The 19,376-nt window shown below is 51.7% G+C and overlaps 1 protein-coding gene across 2 annotated transcripts in view; it reads right to left on the bottom strand.

The window, feature by feature from the left end:
• The window catches only part of dll4 (delta-like 4 (Drosophila)), a 43,071-nt gene extending 30,285 nt beyond the window's left edge, over window positions 1-12,786 (bottom strand). For both annotated transcript variants that reach the window (XM_070878646.1, XM_070878647.1), the window contains exons 1-5: window positions 12,435-12,786; window positions 11,154-11,405; window positions 10,273-10,330; window positions 1,073-1,336; window positions 614-674 (exon numbers count right to left, since the gene is read on the bottom strand). In XM_070878646.1, the coding sequence (XP_070734747.1) occupies window positions 614-674; window positions 1,073-1,336; window positions 10,273-10,330; window positions 11,154-11,405; window positions 12,435-12,488 (689 nt within the window). In that variant the 5' untranslated portion in view covers window positions 12,489-12,786. The remainder of the gene's footprint in view (window positions 1-613; window positions 675-1,072; window positions 1,337-10,272; window positions 10,331-11,153; window positions 11,406-12,434) is intronic.
• Between the last annotated feature and the right edge of the window lie 6,590 nt (window positions 12,787-19,376).

Raw genomic sequence — 19,376 nt, 5'->3', positions numbered from 1 at the left:
CCCATCCTCTGATACACAGATATACCAACAATCCCCTCCTCAGATACACAGATATACCAACAATCCCCTCCTTAGATACACAGATATACCAACAGTCCCCTCCTCAGATACACAGATATACCAACAGTCCCCTCCTCAGATACACAGATATACCAACAATCCCCTCCTCAGATACACAGATATACCAACAATCCCATCCTCAGATATACCAACAATCCCCTCCTTAGATACACAGATATACCAAGGTATCACATTTCCATCCCTCAGACGGGTGGGATGAGGTAGGGTGGTGCAGGGCAGGTAGGATTAGAGCTGTGTATTGTGGGAAGTGTGGGTTTGGGAGCATCTGAGTGGGGTGGGGTATCGTGGGTTAGATGGGGTGAGGGGTGGGGTAAGTGGGGTGTGGGATGTGGGATGTGGGATGTGGGGTGGAGGGGGCTGTTTGGGATGGGACAGGTACAGCAATTATACTGGGAAATAATAAGATTCAGACTCGGTTTATTTAGGTCTGGTGATAATAAAAACTGACGTGTGCAGCTCAGTGACACTGAGGGATGCCAAACTGGAGTGACTGAAATGTCAAACTCCCATCTCGTGCCCATCAGTAACTTACTTGCACTCGCCCGGTAGATCACAGTATCCGTTCAGCGTGCTACACCCAGGCTGGCAGATCGCTGCAAGGAACAGAAGATTGAGTCAGAATAAAACTGTAATCTACCTCCGATACACCACACTGTTCACAGATAATCCCCCATGCCAGTAATAAACCCCAGTGCCAGGATTCACACTGCTCTCTCTCTCTCTCTCTCCCCCTCCCCCTTCCCTCGTCCTCATCACCTCCTCCCCTTCACCCCCTCTCTCTTCCCTACCCCTCTCCCTGTCTCCACCCACTCTCCCTCTCCTTCTTCACTCCCCCACTCTCTGATTCTCACTCCCCTCCCCTTTCCTTCCCTCTCCCTCCCTCCACCTCTCCCTCCATCCTCCCCCCTCTCCCTCGCCCCCCTCACTCTTTCCCCCCCTCCTCCCACCCCCTCCCCCAGTCAGTATGGATGCTGGTTCTCTCTTTCCTTACGTTGTGCGCAGTACTTGTTTTCCCAGCCAGCCATGCAGAGCTGCTGCCCCTCTGGGCCACAGGTGTAGTGTCCGAAGGTGTCGTTCCTGGGCCGGCAGTAGTCGGAGCATCGCTCGCCGTAGTAATGGTGGGTGCAGACCACGCGGTACGAGTAGTGTAGCTGGGTGTGCTCCCCCCGCTGCACATCCTGGGACCAGGCCATACCCACAGGGTGCTGTCTCTGGATGGCAAAGCGGCTGATCAGCATCTCAGGGCTGGTGACATCTGTACACAACCAAACAAGCTGGGTTAATTTAGGGTAAGCATGCACGAGGGCAAGTGTGCAGGACAGTAAGCTTGCAAGTGAGCACGCGTGCAAGAGGGTAAGCGTGCAGGAGGGCAAGTGTGGGCCGGTGTGCAAGAGGGCCGGTGTGCAAGAGGGCCGGTGTGCAAGTGTGCGAGAGGGCAAATGTGCAAAAGGGTTAGTGTGCAGGAAGGTAAGTGTGCAGGAAGGTAAGCATGCACATGGGTAAATGTGCAAGAGGGTAAGCGTGCAATTGGGCCTGTTTGCAGGAGGGTAAGCGTATAACTGGGTGTGTGTGCAAGAGGGTAAGTGTTCAAGAAGGTAAGTGTGTGGGAAGGTAAGTGTGCAGGAAGGTAAGCCTGCAAGTGGATATGTGCAAGAGGGTAAGTGTGCAAGAGGGTAAGTGTGCAACTGTGTGTGTGCAAGAGGGTAAACGTGCAAGAGGGCAAGCATGCACATGGGTAAATGTGCAAGAGGGTAAGCGTGCAATTGGGCCTGTTTGCAGGAGGGTAAGTGTGCAAAGGAGTAAGTGTGAAAGAGGGTAAGTGAGCAATTGGGCAAGCATGCAAGAGGGTAAGGGGACAATTGTGCAACTGGACAAGTGTGCAAGAAGGCAAGTGTATAAGAGGGTAAGTGGGCTTGGGGCAAGTGTGCAAGGAGGTACGTGTGTAAGAGGGTAAGTGGGCAATACAAGAGCAACAGAAAGAAAATACAAGCGTTTTTAACAAGACAAGGGCAGTCTCCCCCAGCACCAGAGGCCCTTTCACTTACACTGCACAACCCACTCCCACCATTATAGCAATTTATAGTGAAACCAGAGGCAATCACTCAAAATGGGCACTGGTTTAGTCCCAGTGACAGGAAGTTTCGATAATTAACTGGAGACTATCCTGACCTACACTGCTGAATGTTGAGAAGGAACTCCCATCAATCAGTGTGTGTCTGCCTGTCTGTGTGCTAGGTGTGTGGAAACCGGAGGGGGTGGGACGAGAGGGAGGGTGCCGGGGTTATGGGAGCTCAGTAGGAGGGAGAGATGGGAGGGGTGAACAGGAGGGTGGGGATGGTGGGGGGGGGGGGGGGTTGCCCCAGTTTGATCCAGGGCAATTCTCATCCTAATATTAGTTGCAAAACAATTATATTGAAGTTAAAATGCACCTCATGGGGATGGGGACAGGAAACCGACCAACAAATTGACTCATCAATTACCCAAATAATCTACATTTTTAGCTGCAGTAAAAATGGAAGCGTTTCCTGATCCAACCCTGCTGTAATCCTCACAAATCCCAGCTATACACTGAGCAGATCCCAGCTATACACTGTGAGAAGTTCTGGGCACCACACCTGAGGAAGGATATATTGGCTTTGGCCGGAGTACAATGTAAAGTTACAAGAATACTACCCGGACTCCAAGGTTAAATTACAAGGAGAGATTACACAAACTAGACTTATATTCCCTGGAATTCAGAAGGTTAAGTGATTTGGTCGAAGTTTTCAGGATATTTAAGGGGAACAGGGTAGATAGAGAGAAACTATTGCCGCTGGTTGGGGAGTCTAGGACTCGGGGACATAGCCTAAAAATTAGAGCCAACCCTTTCAGGAGTGAAGTTAGGAAGCACCTTTACACACAAAGGGTGGTAGAAGTTTGAAACTGTCTTCCACAAACGCTAATTGATGCCGGGTCATTGTTAATTTTAATCCGGAGATTGATAGACTTTTGTTAACCAAAGGTATTAAGGGATATGGGGCAAAGGTGAGTATATGGAGTTAGGTCACAGGTCAGCTCTGATCTCATTGATTGGTGAAACAGGCTTGATAGGCTCAATGGTCTACTCCTGTTCCTGTGTTCCTCGACACACAAATCCTGGACTGATGCAGACAATCAGATCCTGGAGCGTTCCCAGAGTGATGATGACAGACAGATCCCGATTGATGGAAATACACAGATCCTGGAGTGATCCCGGAGTGATGGAGGCACACAAATCCCGGAGTGATCCCAGAGTGATGGAGACACACAGATCCTGAAGTAATCCCAGAGTGATGGAGGCACACAAATCCTGGAGTGAACCTCGAGTGATATAGACACACAGATCCTGAAGTAATCCCAGAGTGATAGAGACACACACATCCTGGAGTGATCCTGAAATAATAGACATACAGATCCTGGAGTGATCCTGGAATGATGGAGACACACAGGTCCCGGAGTGATAGAGATGCACGGATCCCAGAGTAATAGTACTTCCAGAAGGGATGTGATAAAGTCCCTCATAAAAGAAACTGTTAACTAAAGTTGGAGCTCATGCAATTGAAGGTAAATGATTGACCTGGTAATATATTGGCTGTGCGGCAGGAGACAGATTTGGGATAATGGGCAGGTACTCTAATTGGCAGGATGTGACTCGTGGTGTCCTACAGGATCTGTGTTGGGGTCTCAACTAATCACTATATTTATTAACGACTTAAATGATGGGATAGAGAGCCACATATCCAAGTTTGCTGATGACACAAAGATAGGCAGCATTGTAGGCAGTGTAGATGGAAGCATAACATTACAAATAGATTCAGTCAGTCATTCATTCATAGGCAGTCCCTTGGAATCGAGGAGGACTTGCTTCCACTCCCAAAGTGAGTTCTTTGATGGCTGAACAGACCGATATGAGAGCCACAGACCCTGTTACAGGTGGGACAGAAATTCGGCGGGGGAGAGGGTCGATGAGGCTGGTTTGCCGCGCACTCCTTCCGCTGCCTGCGCTTGGCCTCTTCACGCTCTTTGCATTGAGACTTGAAGAACTCAACGCCCTCCCAGATGGATTTTCTCCACCTCGGGCGGTCTTTAATAGATTAAGTGAATGGGCAATGCTGTGGCAAATGGATTTCAATGTGGGCAAATGTGAGGTCATCCACTTTGGACCTAAAAAGGATAGATCAGGGTACTTTCTAAATGGTGAAAAACTAAAAACAGTGGAGATCCAAAGAGACTTGGGGTCCAGGTACATCGATCATTAAACTGTCATGGACAGGTACAGAAAATAATCAAAAAGACTAATGGGATGTTGGGCTTTATAACTAGGGGACTAGAATAGGAACATAAGAAATAGGAGCAGGAGTGGACCATTCGGCCCTTCGAGCCTGCTCCGCCATTCAATAAGATCATTGCTCATCTAATCTTGGCCTCAACTCCACTTCCCTGCCAGTTCCCTATAACCCTTGGCTCCCCTATAGTGCAAGAGTATATCTATCTCAGCCTTGAACATATCCAATGACTCAGCCTCCACAGCTCTCTGGGGTAGAGAATTCCAAAGATTCATGACCCTCTGAGAGATGAAATTCCTCCTCATCTCCATCCTAAATGGGTGACCTCTTATTCTGAAACGATGCCCCCTAGTTCTAGAATCCCCCTAGGAAATAACCAATCAGCATCTACCCTGTCAAGCAATACAAATGGGTAGGAGTCATGCTTCAACTATACAAAGCCCTTGTTAGATCACTCCTGGAGCACTGTGAGCAGTTCTGGGCACCACACCTGAGGAAAGATATATTGGCTTTGGCCGGAGTACAGTGTAAAGTTACCTGAATAATACCTGGACTCCAAGGGCTAAATTACAAGGAGAGATTACACAAACTAGACTTATATTCCCTGGAATTCAGAAGGTTAAGAAGTGATTTTGTCAAAGTTTTCAGGATATTACAGGGAACTGATAGGGTAGAGAAAAACTATTGCCGCTGGTTGGGGAGTCTAGGACTCGGGGTCATAGCCTAAAAATTAGAGCCAACCCTTTCAGGAGTGAAGTTAGGAAGCACCTTTACACACAAAGGGTGGTAGAAGTTTGAAACTGTCTTCCGCAAACGCTAATTGATGCCGGGTCATTGTTAATTTTAATCCGGAGATTGATAGACTTTTGTTAACCAAAGGTATTAAGGGATATGGGGCAAAGGTGAGTATATGGAGTTAGGTCACAGGTCAGCTCTGATTTCATTGAATAATGGAACAGGCTCGAGGGGCTAAATGGTCTACTCCTATTCCTGTGTTTCTCGATACACAAATCCCACACTGATGCAGACATTCAGATCCTGGAGTGATGGAGACACACAGATCCTGGAGTGATCCCGGAGTGATGGAGACACAAAGATCCTGGAGTGATTCCGGAGTGATGGAGACACACAGATTCTGGAGCGATTCCGGAGTGATAGAGACACACAGATCCTTGAGTGATTCCGGAGTGATAGAGACACACAAATCCTGGAGTGATTCGAGAGTGATAGAGACACACAGGTCCTGGAGTGATTCCAGAGTGATAGAGACACACAGATCCTGGAATGATTCTGGAGTGATAGAGACACACAGATCCTGGAGTGATTCCGGAGTGATAGAGACACACAGATCCTGGAGTGATTCCGGCATGATAGAGACACACAGATCCTGGAGTGATTCCGGAGTGATGGAGACACACAGATTCTGGAGCGATTCCGGAGTGATAGAGACACACAGATCCTGGAGCGATTCCGGAGTGATAGAGACACACAAATCCTGGAGTGATTCGAGAGTGATAGAGACACACAGATCCTGGAGTGATCCGAGAGTGATAGAGACACACAGGTCCTGGAGTGATTCCGGCATGATAGAGACACACAGATCCTGGAGTGATTCCGGAGTGATAGAGACACACAGATCCTGGAGTGATTCCGGAGTGAGAGAGACACACAGATCCTGGAGCGATTCCGGAGTGATAGAGACACACAGATCCTTGAGTGATTCCGGAGTGATAGAGACACACAAATCCTGGAGTGATTCGAGAGTGATAGAGACACACAGGTCCTGGAGTGATTCCAGAGTGATAGAGACACACAGATCCTGGAATGATTCTGGAGTGATAGAGACACACAGATCCTTGAGTGATTCCGGAGTGATAGAGACACACAGATCCTGGAGTGATTCCGGAGTGATAGAGACACACAGATCCTTGAGTGATTCCGGAGTGATAGAGACACACAAATCCTGGAGTGATTCCAGAGTGATAGAGACACACAGATCCTGGAGTGATTCCGGAGTGATAGAGACACACAGATCCTGGAGTGATTCCGGAGTGATAGAGACACACAGATCCTGGAGTGATTCCAGAGTGATAGAGACACACAGATCCTGGAGTGATTCCAGAGTGATAGAGATATACAGACTCTGGCGTGATTCCAGAATGATGGAGACACACAGATCCTGGAGTGATTCCGGAGTGATAGAGACACACAGATCCTGGAGTGATTCCGGAGTGATAGAGACACACAGATCCTGGAGTGATTCCAGAGTGATAGAGATATACAGACTCTGGCGTGATTCCAGAATGATGGAGACACACAGATCCTGGAGTGATTCCGGAGTGATAGAGACACACAGATCCTGGAGTGATTCCGGAGTGATAGAGACACACAGATCCTGGAGTGATGGAGACACACAGATCCTGGAGTGATTCCTGAATGATGGAGACACACAGGTCCTGGAGTGATTCCAGAGTGATAGAGATACACAGATCCTGGAGTGATTCCGGAGTGATAGAGACACACAGATCCTCGAATGTTCCCAAAGTGGTGAAGGACAGTATAAATCTTCATTTAGAAAAGCACAGATTAATCAAGGACAGTCAGCGTGGGTTTGTTAAGGGAAGGTTGTGTCTGACTAACATAATTGAATTTTTTGAGGAGGTAATGAGGAGGGTTGATGAGGGTAGTGTAGTCTAAATGGATTTTAGCAAGGTCTTTGACAAGGTCCCATATGGCAAGCTGGGGAAAATAGTAAAAGCCCATGGGATCCAGGGCAAAGTGTCAAGTTGGATCCGAAATTGTCTGAGGCAGGAAGCAAAGGGTAATGGTTGATGGGTGTTTTTGTGACTGGAAGGATGTTTCCAGTGGGGTTCCGCAGGGCTCAGTACTAGGTCCCTTGCTTTTTGTGATATACATCAATGATTTAGATTTAAACGTAGGGGGTATGATTAAGAAGTTTGTAGATGATACAAAAATTTGCCGTGTGGTTGATAATGAAGAAGAAAGCTGTAGACTACAGGGTGGTATCAATGTACTTGTCATGTGGGCAGAACTGTGGCAAATGCAATTCAATCCAGAGATGTGTGAGGTAATGCATCTGGGGAGGGCTAACAAGACAAGGGACTACACAATAAATGGTAGGATTCTGAGACGTGTAGAGGAACAGAGGAACCTTGGAGTACATATCCACAGATCCCTGAAGGTAGCAGGCCAGGTCAATAATGTATCATAGAACAATAGAAATTTACAGCACGGAAGGAGGTCATTTCGGCCCATCATGTCTGTGCCGGCCAACAAAGAGCTATCCAGCCTAATCCCACTTACCAGCTCTTGGTCCATAGCCCTGGAAGTTACAGCACTTCAAGTGCACAACCAAGTACTTTTTAAATGTGGTGAGGGTTTCTGCCTCTACCACCCTTTCAGGCAGTGAGTTCCAGACCTCCACCACCCTCTGGGTGAAGAAATTAGGACACAATGGACCAAAATGGCCTCCTTCTGTGCTGTAAATTTCTAAATTCCCCTCAAATCCCCTCTAAACCTCCTACCAATTACTTTAAATCTATGCCTCCTGGTTCTTCACCCCTCTGCTGAGGGAAATAGGTCCTTCCTATCCACTTTTTCCAGGCCCCTCATAATTTTATACACCTCAATAAGGTCTCCCCTCAGCCTCCTCTGTCCCAGAGAAAACAAACCCAGCCTATCCTATCTTTCCTCATAGCTAAAATTCTCCAGTCTAGGCAACACCCTTGTAAATCTCCTCTGTACCCTCTTCAGTGCAATCTCATCTTTCCTGTAATGTGGTGACCAGAACTGCATGCAGTACTCTAGCTGTGGCCTAACCAGTGTTTTATACAGTTCAAGCATAACCTCCCTGCTCTTGTATTATATGCCTTGGCTAATAAAAGCAAGTAATCCGTATGCCTTATCTACCTGACCTGCTACCTTCAGGGATCTGTGGACCTGCACTCCAAGGTCTCTTTGTTCCTCTACACTTCTCAGTGTCCTATCATTTAATGTGTATTCCCTTGCCTTGTTAGCCCTCCCCAAATGCATTACCTCACACTTCTCCAGATTGAATTTCATTTGCCACTGTTCTGCCCACCTGACCTGCGAGGATATTGGTTTCTGCTCTGTTGAGGTGCAACCTGTCCGGCTTATACAGATCCCACCTCACCCAGAAATGGTCCCAATGCCTTAGGAATTTAAAGCCCTCCCTCCTGCACCATCTCTCCAGCCACCCATTTATCTACTCTATCCTCCTATTTCTGTACTCACTAACATGTGGCACCGGGAGTAATCCGGAGATTACTACCTTTGAGGTCCTGCTTTTTAATCTCTTTCCTAGCTCCCTGAAATCTGCCTGCAGGACCTCATCCCTCTTCCTACTTATATCATTGGTACCGTTATGGGCCACGACCTCTGGCTGTTCACCTCTCCCCCTCAAAATGTCCTGCAGCCGCTCAGTGACATCCTTGAGCCTGGCACCAGGGAGGCAACATACCATCCTGGGGTCACGTCTGCTGCCACAGAAACGCCTGTCTGCTCCCCTAACTATCGAATCCCCTACCAATATTGCTCTTCCAATCTTCTTCCTCCCCTCCCCCCACCACCCCATGCACCCGTGGTGCCATGGACTTGGCTCTGACTGCACTCCCCAGAAGAACCATCACCCCCGCCGGTACTCAGAACAGAATACTGGTTGGAGAGGGAGATGCACTTGGGGGACTCCTGCACTATCTGCCTGTAGTTAAGGCGGTATATGGGATACTTGCCTTTATTGGCCGAGGCATAGAATACAAGAGCAAGGGGGTTATGCTGAACTGTATAAAACACGAGTTAGGCCACAGCTAGAGTACTGCGTGCAGTTCTGGTCACCACATTACAGGAAGGATGTGATTGCACTAGAGAAGGTGCAGAGGAGATTTACAAGGATGTTGCCGGGACTGGAGAATTTTAGCAAATGAGGAAAGATTGGATAGGCTGGGTTTGTTTTCTTTGGAACAGAGGAGGCTGAGGGGGAGACCTCATTGAGATGTATAAAATTGAGGGGCCTGAATATAGTGGATAGGAAGGACCTTGGCAGAGGGGTCAATAACCGGAGGGGGGAAGGCATAGATCTAAAGTACATGGGGGGAGGTTTAGAGGGGATGTGAGGGGAAATTTCTTCACCCAGAGGGTGGTGGGGGTCTGGAACTCACTGCCTGAAAGGGTGGTAGAGGCAGAGACCCTCACCACATTTAAAAAGTACTTGGATGTGCATTTGAAGTGCTGTAACCTGCAGGGCTACGGACCCAGAGCTGAAAAGTGGGATTAGGCTGGAAAGTGGGATTAGGCTGGGTAGATCTTGGTCGGTCCAAGCAGACACGATGGGCCGAATGGCCTCCTGCTTCTATGATTGTATGAGGCACAGATGCCACGGTGAGCCAGCCCGGAATGAGCCAGGAGTGGTGTGGCAAAGTGGATGTGGATCATTGGAGCTGCCATTCTGCCCTTACAATGTGTCAGCCTCTGTAAACGAGTCTCCCCCCCTCGCCCGTTACAATCCAGGCAGAAAGGGCGACGTTTATTGTTAAAGGTGTAAAACGCAGGAAAAGGCCGTCTTGACTTGTTGGCAAGGTTGGGTTTTTCTCAGCAATCTCCAGCTCGGATTCCCACGCCAAAAATAAAGCAAAGGAAGTCAATTGTGTTGCAGAGTCAGGGCTCTGGGCGGAGAGCTGCTAATTCAGCTTTGAAACGGCAACACGTGGAGGCAGTGACTTCAAACATGACACCGGGCATTGCAATAAAACTACAGAAAGGGGGATGCGAGCAGCGTAATCTGGATTTTACTGAGACACGGTGCGGCCCGCTGTCGCCCCCTCGCGGCCGCTCAAAGCCGGGCACTTACTGGGGCTGGACTGGTCGGATGGAGAATTCCAGGCTTCCACAATCAGAGAGAAAGTTCCCTGTCAGATAGAAGAGGGAGAAAATTACAGCTTGGCATGGGCGTTTAATAAACTGCATCTGTTGTAATATTAATAACATTATTACTGCTTTGGTTGCAAGGAGCGAATGGTGCCAAGTTCCCCCAGTATCTCTGCACTGGGCACATGCCAAGGGCTTTTCAGTCTCATTCGCTGCATTTCGTTGACGCTTTTCCGATGAGGCCCCGGAGTATTCTCCTTTCTCAGAGCGTGTCCCTGCTGCTCTGGGCTGCGCTGTATTTGGTACAGTTGAAAGATGGTCCCTTTATATGTACATTCAGTAATGGTTTAAACATCATTTGTGTCTCTGTCTGTGTGCGCGGCTGTACCTGTGTGTGTGTATTTCTGTGTGCGTGTATTTCTGTGTATGCTTGCATGTGTGTCTGTGTATGTGTCTGCGTGTCTATGTGTGTATGTGGCTGTGTTTGTTTGTGTATGTATGTGTCTGTCTGTCTATGTGTATGTGTGTGTGTGTCTATGTATGTCAGTGTGTGTGTGAATGTGTCTGTGTCTGTATGTGAATGTGAGTGCGTGTGTGTGTCTGTGTCTGTATGAGAGTGTGTGTGTGTGTGTATGTGTGAATGTGTGTGTGTGTTTTGAAGTGAAGCTCAGGACGCGGCCTCTGTGCCCCTCCATCTCTCATTCAATTCCTGGCTTTTTCCACCCGCTATTCCCAGATACCCTCACACTTCAATAATTCGACTGATTCTCACTCTGAAATTCCGCTTCATTTAATAGTTTGATGCCCTGTCCATGTGTGCCCGCCCAGTCCCGCCCGCCCTGTGTTTAAGCAGAGATGCCTCACCGGCCACTTGAAGGTGAAGTTGAGTCTGACTGCGTTCTGGCTCGCTGCCACCCTGAACGAGTTGGTGCCGAGCAGCGGGGTCATCGCACTGCCGTAGGTGCACGATTCCGGGGTCACCACCGCCTGGAAATGCTTTAAACAGACCCGAAAGAAGGTGCGACAGTCGGGCACACAGCGGGTCCCCGCCGCCAACAAGCGCCTACCATTCACAAACTCATGGATCCTCAACTCGAAGGTACCGCTACTGGAAACCTTAAATACAAGAAGAGAGAGAGACATGACATGACAAATACAGAGAGGGAGAGAGGCAGGGGGAGGGAGAGAAATAGGGGGAGGAGGGAGAGAGAGAGGGGGGGGGGGAGAGGGAGAGGGAGAGAGAAATAGAGGGGGGGGAGAGAGAGAGAGAGAGGAATAGAGAGGGAGGGAGAGAAATAGACGGGGGGGGAGAGAGAGGGGGAGAAGGGAGAGAGAGGGGGAGAGGGAGAGAAATAGAGGGGGGAGAGACAGAAATAGACGGGGGGGGCAGTGGGAAATAGAGGGGGGGGGGGAGAGAAGGGGGGAGAGAAGGGGGGAGAGAGAGAGAGAAATAGACGGGGGAGAGGGGGGAGAAGGAGAGAAATAGAGGGGGGAGAGAAATAGAGGGGGGGAGAGAGAGAAATAGAGGGGGGAGAGAGAGAAATAGAGAGTGGGAGAAATAGAGGGGGGAGAGAGAGAAATAGAGAGTGGGAGAAATAGAGGGGGGAGAGAGAGAGAAGGGAAAGGTGGAGAGAGAGAAGGGAGAGGGGGGGGGGGAAAGAGAGAAATAGAGGGGGGGGGGAGAGAGAGAGAGAGGGGGGAGAATGGGAGAAATAGGGAGGGAGAGAGAAAGGGAGGATAGAGAGAAATAAAGAGGGGAGTGAGCGAGAAAGAAGGGGGAGGAGAGAACGAGGGTAGAGAAAAAGTCAGGGGAGAGCGAGAATTAGAGAGGCAGAGAGAGAGAGAGTGAGGGAGAGAGAAATAGAGAGAGAATGGAGTTAGATAAATAGGCAGAGAGGGAGAAAGGTAGAGAGGGAGAAAGAGAAATGGAGAGAAAGAGAGAAATGGAAAGATCGAAATAGAGAGGAGAGAGAGAAAGAGAGGGGGAGGGAGAGAGAGGGAGAGAGAAAAAGAGAGAGAGAGGGGAGGGGGGAGAGAGAGGGGGGGGGGAGAGAGAGGGAGAGCCTGGGAAGGTGTTGGTTGTGGGGGTGCAGCCTCCAGTGAGAGGGCTACCACACGAGGGGGTGGGGGTAGGGGAGGGTTTACCTGGGGGACAAGAAGCAAGAAGAGTGCGGTGCCAATGCTGCGGAGAGCTGCCATCTCACACTGTCCCGGTACTGATCCTCTCCAACCCTCTGTCCGCTCCTGGAATCTCACTCGCGCCGCTCCCAATCGGTAATAGCTGAGCAGGATCCGGCTCTGAACCTGACTTCTCCAACAAGGCTGCTGATCCAGCAACAGGCAGGGCAGAGGCAAACCCAGGTGTCCGCGCTACCGCAACCAGCTGTCAATCCCAGGCAAACTGCGGCTCCCGTTAGGTCCCGGTATCTTCAGGCTGCAGAGTGTGTGAGTGCAGGTGGGTATGTGGGGTTCAGGCACTTGCCTCTGTCTCTGACACTTTATGTGCAGCTGCACAGTCTGAGCGCTCCCCTCCCTTTATATACAAGCTCTTCCCCAGGCTGTCACTCACAGTGCTGGGGCTGGGGACCGCCCCCTTTGCATATATTACTCAGGCTGTCAATCACAGTGCTGGGGCTGGGGACCGCCCCCTTTGCATATATTACTCAGGCTGTCAATCACAGTGCTGGGGCTGGGGACCGCCCCCTTTGCATATATTACTCAGGCTGTCAATCACAGTGCTGGGGCTGGGGACCGCCCCCTTTGCATATATTACCTAAGCTGTCACTCACAGTGCTGGGGCTGGGGACCGCCCCCTTTGCATATATTACTCAGGCTGTCACTCACAGTGCTGGGGCTGGGGACCGCCCCCTTTGCATATATTACTCAGGCTGTCAATCACAGTGCTGGGGCTGGGGACCGCCCTCTTTGCATATATTACTCAGGCTGTCAATCACAGTGCTGGGGCTGGGGACCGCCCCCTTTGCATATATTCCCCAGGCTGTCACTCACAGTGCTGGGGCTGGGGACCGCCCCCTTTGCATATATTACTCAGGCTGTCACTCACAGTGCTGGGGCTGGGGACCGCACCCTTTGCATATATTACCTAAGCTGTCACTCACAGTGCTGGGGCTGGGGACCGCCCCCTTTGCATATATTACTCAGGCTGTCAATCACAGTGCTGGGGCTGGGGACCGCCCCCTTTGCATATATTACTCAGGCTGTCACTCACAGTGCTGGGGCTGGGGACCGCACCCTTTGCATATATTACCTAAGCTGTCACTCACAGTGCTGGGGCTGGGGACCGCCCCCTTTGCATATATTCCCCAGGCTGTCACTCACAGTGCTGGGGCTGGGGACCGCCCCCTTTGCATATATTACTCAGGCTGTCACTCACAGTGCTGGGGCTGGGGACCGCACACTTTGCATATATTACCTAAGCTGTCACTCACAGTGCTGGGGCTGGGGACCGCCCCCTTTGCATATATTACTCAGGCTGTCAATCACAGTGCTGGGGCTGGGGACCGCCCCCTTTGCATATATTACTCAGGCTGTCACTCACAGTGCTGGGGCTGGGGACCGCACCCTTTGCATATATTACCTAAGCTGTCACTCACAGTGCTGGGGCTGGGGACCGTCCCCTTTGCAGATATTACCTAGACTGTCACAGTGCTGGGGCTGGGAACCGCCCCTTTTGCATAGATTACCCAACCTGTCAATCACCACCATGGCAGTGGGGACCGCCCCTTTGCATATATTACCCAGATTGCCAACTAAGACCGCCTATTTCTGCCTCCGTAACATCGCCCGTCTCCGCCCTTGCTGAGCTCATCCACTGCTGAAGCCCTCATCCATGCCTTTGTTACTTCTAGACTTTTCTAATGCACTCCTGATTGGCCTCTCACATTCTACCTGACATAAACTTGAGGTGATCCCAAACTCGGCTGCCCGTGTCCTAACTTGCACCAAGTCCCGCTCACCCATCACGCCTGTGCTCGCTGACATACATTGGCTTCTGGTTAAGTAACGCCTCGATTTAAAAATTTTCATCCTTGTTTACAAATCCCTCCATGGCCTCAACCCTCCCTATCTCTGTAATCTCCTCCAGCTCCAAAACCACTCCGAGATATCTGCGCTCCTCTAATTCTACCCTCCTGAGCATCCCTGTTTATAATCGCTCAACCATTGGTGGCCGTACCTCCTACCTCTTTGACCAAGCTTTTGGTCACCTGCACTAATTTCTACTTATACGGCTCATTATCAAATTTTTATCTTGTAATACTCCTGTGGAGTACCTTGGGATAATTCACTACGTTAAAGGCGCTATATAAATACAAGTTATTGTTGTTGTTAATCACATCCATGGAGCTGGCGACCGTGCCCTTTGCATATATTACCCAGGCTGTCAATTACTCCCATTGAACTGGGGACTTTCCACTTTGCATATATTACCCAGGCTGTCAATCACTCCCATGGAGCTGGGGACCGTCTCCTTTGCATATATTACCCAGGCTGTCAATCGTAGTGATGGACTTGGGGACCGCCCCCTTTGCATATATTATCCAGGCTGTCAATCACTCCACTGGAGCTGGGACCGCCCCCTTTGCATATATTACCCAGGCTGTCAATCACTCCCATGGAGCTGGGGACTGCCCCCTTTGCATATATTACCCACACTGTCAATCACTCCCATGGAGCTGGGGACTGCCCCCTTTGCATATATTACCCACACTGTCAATCACTCCCATGGATCTGGGGACTGCCCCCTTTGCATATATTACCCAGACTGTCAATCACAGTGCTGGAGTTGGGACCTTCCACTTTCTATATGTCTCACTTTTATTGCCTTTATAAATTTGTGGCTATACCCAGAAGTAATACACAGCACGCGTCTTCTCTGTGGTCAGATAGCAGTGAAGGATCCTGAACCATAACAGACAGCACCAGCTGTTGTACATTCGTGGAGTGGCCAGATACCATGTATTAACTGAGGGAGGGATCGCTCACCTTCAAACAGTAACTCACTGAAAACAGTGGCAACTCACTGGGAACTTTCAGTTTTCTCATAAGGTTACTTAATTTTGTTTTTTTACGAATGAGTTCAAGCGGGGTTTCTTGTAATCGACCAGCATTATGATTTCTAGAATTAAGAACCCATTTTAAAACAAAGCTCCAATATGAGCATTATTCCTGGTTGTGAATTGTGCTGCTTTACGTTATACACTGGACCTCACACACACACTTAGATCATCCAACTACATTTAGATATTTTAAGCATATCAGGTTTAAAGAATGCACAATTAGTACATTGATTATATAGGATTACATTGGATATACGGCCCAGAAACAGGCCATTCGACCCAACCAGTCCATGCCTGCGTTTATTCTCCACTCGAGCCTCCTCCCATCTTTCCTCATCTAAATCTATCAGCATAACCCTCTATTCCATTCTCCCCATATGCTTGTCTAGCCTCCCCTTCAATGCATCGATATTATTTGCTTCAACCGCTCCCTATGGCAGCGAGTTCCACATTCTCACCAATCTTTGCGTAAACAAGTTTCTTCTGAGTTCCCGATTGGATTTCTTGGTGACTATCTTGTATTGATGGCCTCTAGTTATGCTGCTCCTCACAAGTGGAAAAATTCTGTCCGTATCCACTCTACTAAAGTCCTTTCATAATTTTTAAGACCTCTATTAAGTCACCCCCCAGCCTTCTATTTTCAAGAGAATAGAGATGCAGCCTGTTCATCCTTTCCTGATATGTATAACCTCACATTTCAGGTACTATCCTTGTAAATCTTCTCTGTACCCACTCCAGGGCCTCTATATCCTTTTTATAATATGGTGACCAGAACCGTATGCAGTACTCCAAGTGTGGTCTAACCAAGGTTTGATACAGGTTTAGCATAACTTCCCTACTTTTCAATTCTATACCTCTAGAAATAAACCCTTGGTTTACTTTTTTATGGCCTGTGTTGCAAATTTTAGTGATTTGTTTGGTTTCCTTAAACTATTTCTGCAGCCCCGCAACCCCACACCTCTGGATCCCAATCCCCCTGCATCTTCACCGGTTATATTTGTGTAGGTGCAGATCAACATCGCACTCTTAAAGTTGACCTTAGATGCCATTTTGCACCCATTCTCCTGATAACAGACTGCCCCATGCACTGTCGCCCATCCCTAATTGCCCCTTGAGAAGATAATGGTGATCCGCCTTCTTGAACCGCTGCAGTCTGTGTGGTGAAGGTACTCCCACAGTGCTGTTAGGGAGGAAGTTCCAGGATTGTGACCCAGCACGATGAAGGAACTTGGAGTGAACTTACATGTGATGGTGTTCCCATGTGCCTGCTGCCATTATCCTTCGGTGTTTAGGAGGTGCTGCCAAAGAAGCCTTGGCGAGTTGCTGCAGAGCACCTTACAGAAGTTACAAGCTGCAGCCATCCACGTCATCAATTGCACATTGTGCTCAGAACCCCGGAGAGAATTGTTTGTCCTCCCCCACACTGCCCTTCCCCACACACTGCCCCACCCCCACACTGCCCCTTCCCCACACTGCCCCACCCCCACACTGCCCTTCCCCACACTGTCCCTCCCGCACACACTGCCCCTCCCCCACACTGCCCCCCCACACTGCCTCCCCCCCACATTCCGCCCCTCCCCCACACATTGCCCCCCCGCACACTGTCCCTCCCCCATCACCCATTCTCTGCCCTTCCACCACACACTGCCCCCCACACAATCCGCCCTCCCCCACACAGCCCCTACCCCACACGCTGCTCCTCCCCCACACACTGCGCCTCCCCCACACACTGCCCATCCCCCACACACTGCGCCTCCCCTACGCTGCCCCCCTTCCCCACTCTCTGCCCCTCCCCCACACACTGCCCATTCCATACACTGACCCTCCCCCACACTCCGCCCCTCCGCCACACACTGCCCCCCACACACTGCCACTCACCCTCCCCCACACTCCACCCCTCCCCCACACACTGCCCCTCGCCCACACACTGTCCCCCCACACACTGCCCCTCCCCCACACACTGCCCCCACACACACTGCCCCTCCCTCCCTCCCCCACAGTCCATCCCTCCCTCACACACTGCCCCTCCCCCACACTCCCCCCTCCCCCACACTGCCCCTCTCCCACATGCTGCTCCTCCCATACACTGCCCCTCCCCCCTCACCAACACTCCGCCCCTCCATCACACACTGCCCCTCCCCCTCCCCACACAGCCTCTCCCCCACACTCCACCCCTCCCCCACACACTGCCCACACACTGCCCTTCCCCCTCCCCCACTCTCTGCCCCTCCCCCACACACTGCCCCACACACACTGCCCCTCCCCCTCCCCCACTCTCTGCCCCTCCCCCGCACACTGCCCCCCTACACTCCGCCCCTCCCCCACACACTGCCCCCCACACCCTGCCCCTCTCCCACACACTGCCCCCACACACACTGTCCCTCCCCTACCCCACTCTCTGCCACTCCCCCACACACTGCCCCTCCCCCACACTCCGCCCCCCACACACTGCCCCTCCCCTCCCCCACACAGCCCCTCCACCACACACAGCCCCTCTCCCACACAGCCCCTCACCAACACTCCGCCCCTCCCGCACACACTGCCTCTTCCCCTCCCCCACACAACCCCTCCCCCACACACTGCTCCTCCCCCACACTGCCCCCCCACTCTCTGCCCCTCCCACACACACTGCCCCCCACCACACACTGCCCCTCCCCACACAGCCTCTCCCCCACACTCCACCCCTCCCCCACACACTGCCCACACACTGCCCTTCCCCCTCCCCCACTCTCTGCCCCTCCCCCACACACTGCCCCACACACACTGCCCCTCCCCCTCCCCCTCCCCCACTCTCTGCCCCTCCCCCGCACACTGCCCCCCTACACTCCGCCCCTCCCCCACACACTGCCCCCCACACCCTGCCCCTCTCCCACACACTGCCCCCACACACACTGTCCCTCCCCTACCCCACTCTCTGCCACTCCCCCACACACTGCCCCTCCCCCACACTCCGCCCCCCACACACTGCCCCTCCCCTCCCCCACACAGCCCCTCCCCCACACACAGCCCCTCTCCCACACAGCCCCTCACCAACACTCCGCCCCTCCCGCACACACTGCCTCTTCCCCTCCCCCACACAACCCCTCCCCCACACACTGCTCCTCCCCCACACTGCCCCCCACTCTCTGCCCCTCCCACACACACTGCCCCCCACCACACACTGCCTCTCCCCCACACTCCGCCCCTCCCCCACACATTGCCCCCCACACTGCCCCTCCCCCACTCTCTGCCCCTCCCCCACACACTGCCCCCCACACTGCCCCTCCCACTCCCCCACTCCCTGCCCCTCCCCCACACACTGCCCCCCACCACACTGCCCCTCCCCTCCCCCACTCTCTGCCCCTCCCCCACACACTGCCCCCACACACTGTGCCTCCCCATCCCCCACTCTCTGCCCCTCCCCCACACACTGCCCCCACACACACTGCCCCTCCCCTCCCCCACTCTCTGCCCCTCCCCCACACACTGCCCCCCACACACTGCCCCTCCCCCTCCTCCACACTGCTGCCCCCCACACTGCCCCTCCCCCCTCACCAACACGCCACCCCTCCCCACACACTGCCCCTCCCCCACACTGCCCCTCTCCCACATACTGCTCCTCCCCCCTCACCAACACACCGCCCCTCCCTCACACACTGCCCCTCCCCCACACAACCCCTCCCCCACACTCTGCCCCTAACCCTCCCCCCACACAGCCCCTCCCCACACTCTGCCTATCCCCCTCCCCCATACAGCCCCTCCCCCACACTCCGCCCCTTCCCCACACTCCGCCCCTCCCCCACACACTGCGCCTCTCCACACACTGCCCCTCCCAAAACTGACCGAGAGACTTTTGGAGCATATATGGACTCGCTAGAAATGTTTTTCATCATGAATAGTATTATTGAAGTCCCCGATGATGAAAACTGTAACTGGGTGATTTTAGAAAGCAAACAGGCTACTTTCTTGACTGAAGCAGGCCCCGAAATGTATGAAACTCTGAAATATTTGCATGTTCCCATCAAGGCAA

The sequence above is a fragment of the Pristiophorus japonicus genome, chromosome 4 (assembly GCF_044704955.1).
Source record: "Pristiophorus japonicus isolate sPriJap1 chromosome 4, sPriJap1.hap1, whole genome shotgun sequence".
NCBI lineage: Eukaryota > Metazoa > Chordata > Chondrichthyes > Pristiophoridae > Pristiophorus > Pristiophorus japonicus.
Note: the sequence above shows the minus strand (reverse complement) of the source record. Positions and strands in the feature narration are given on the sequence as shown.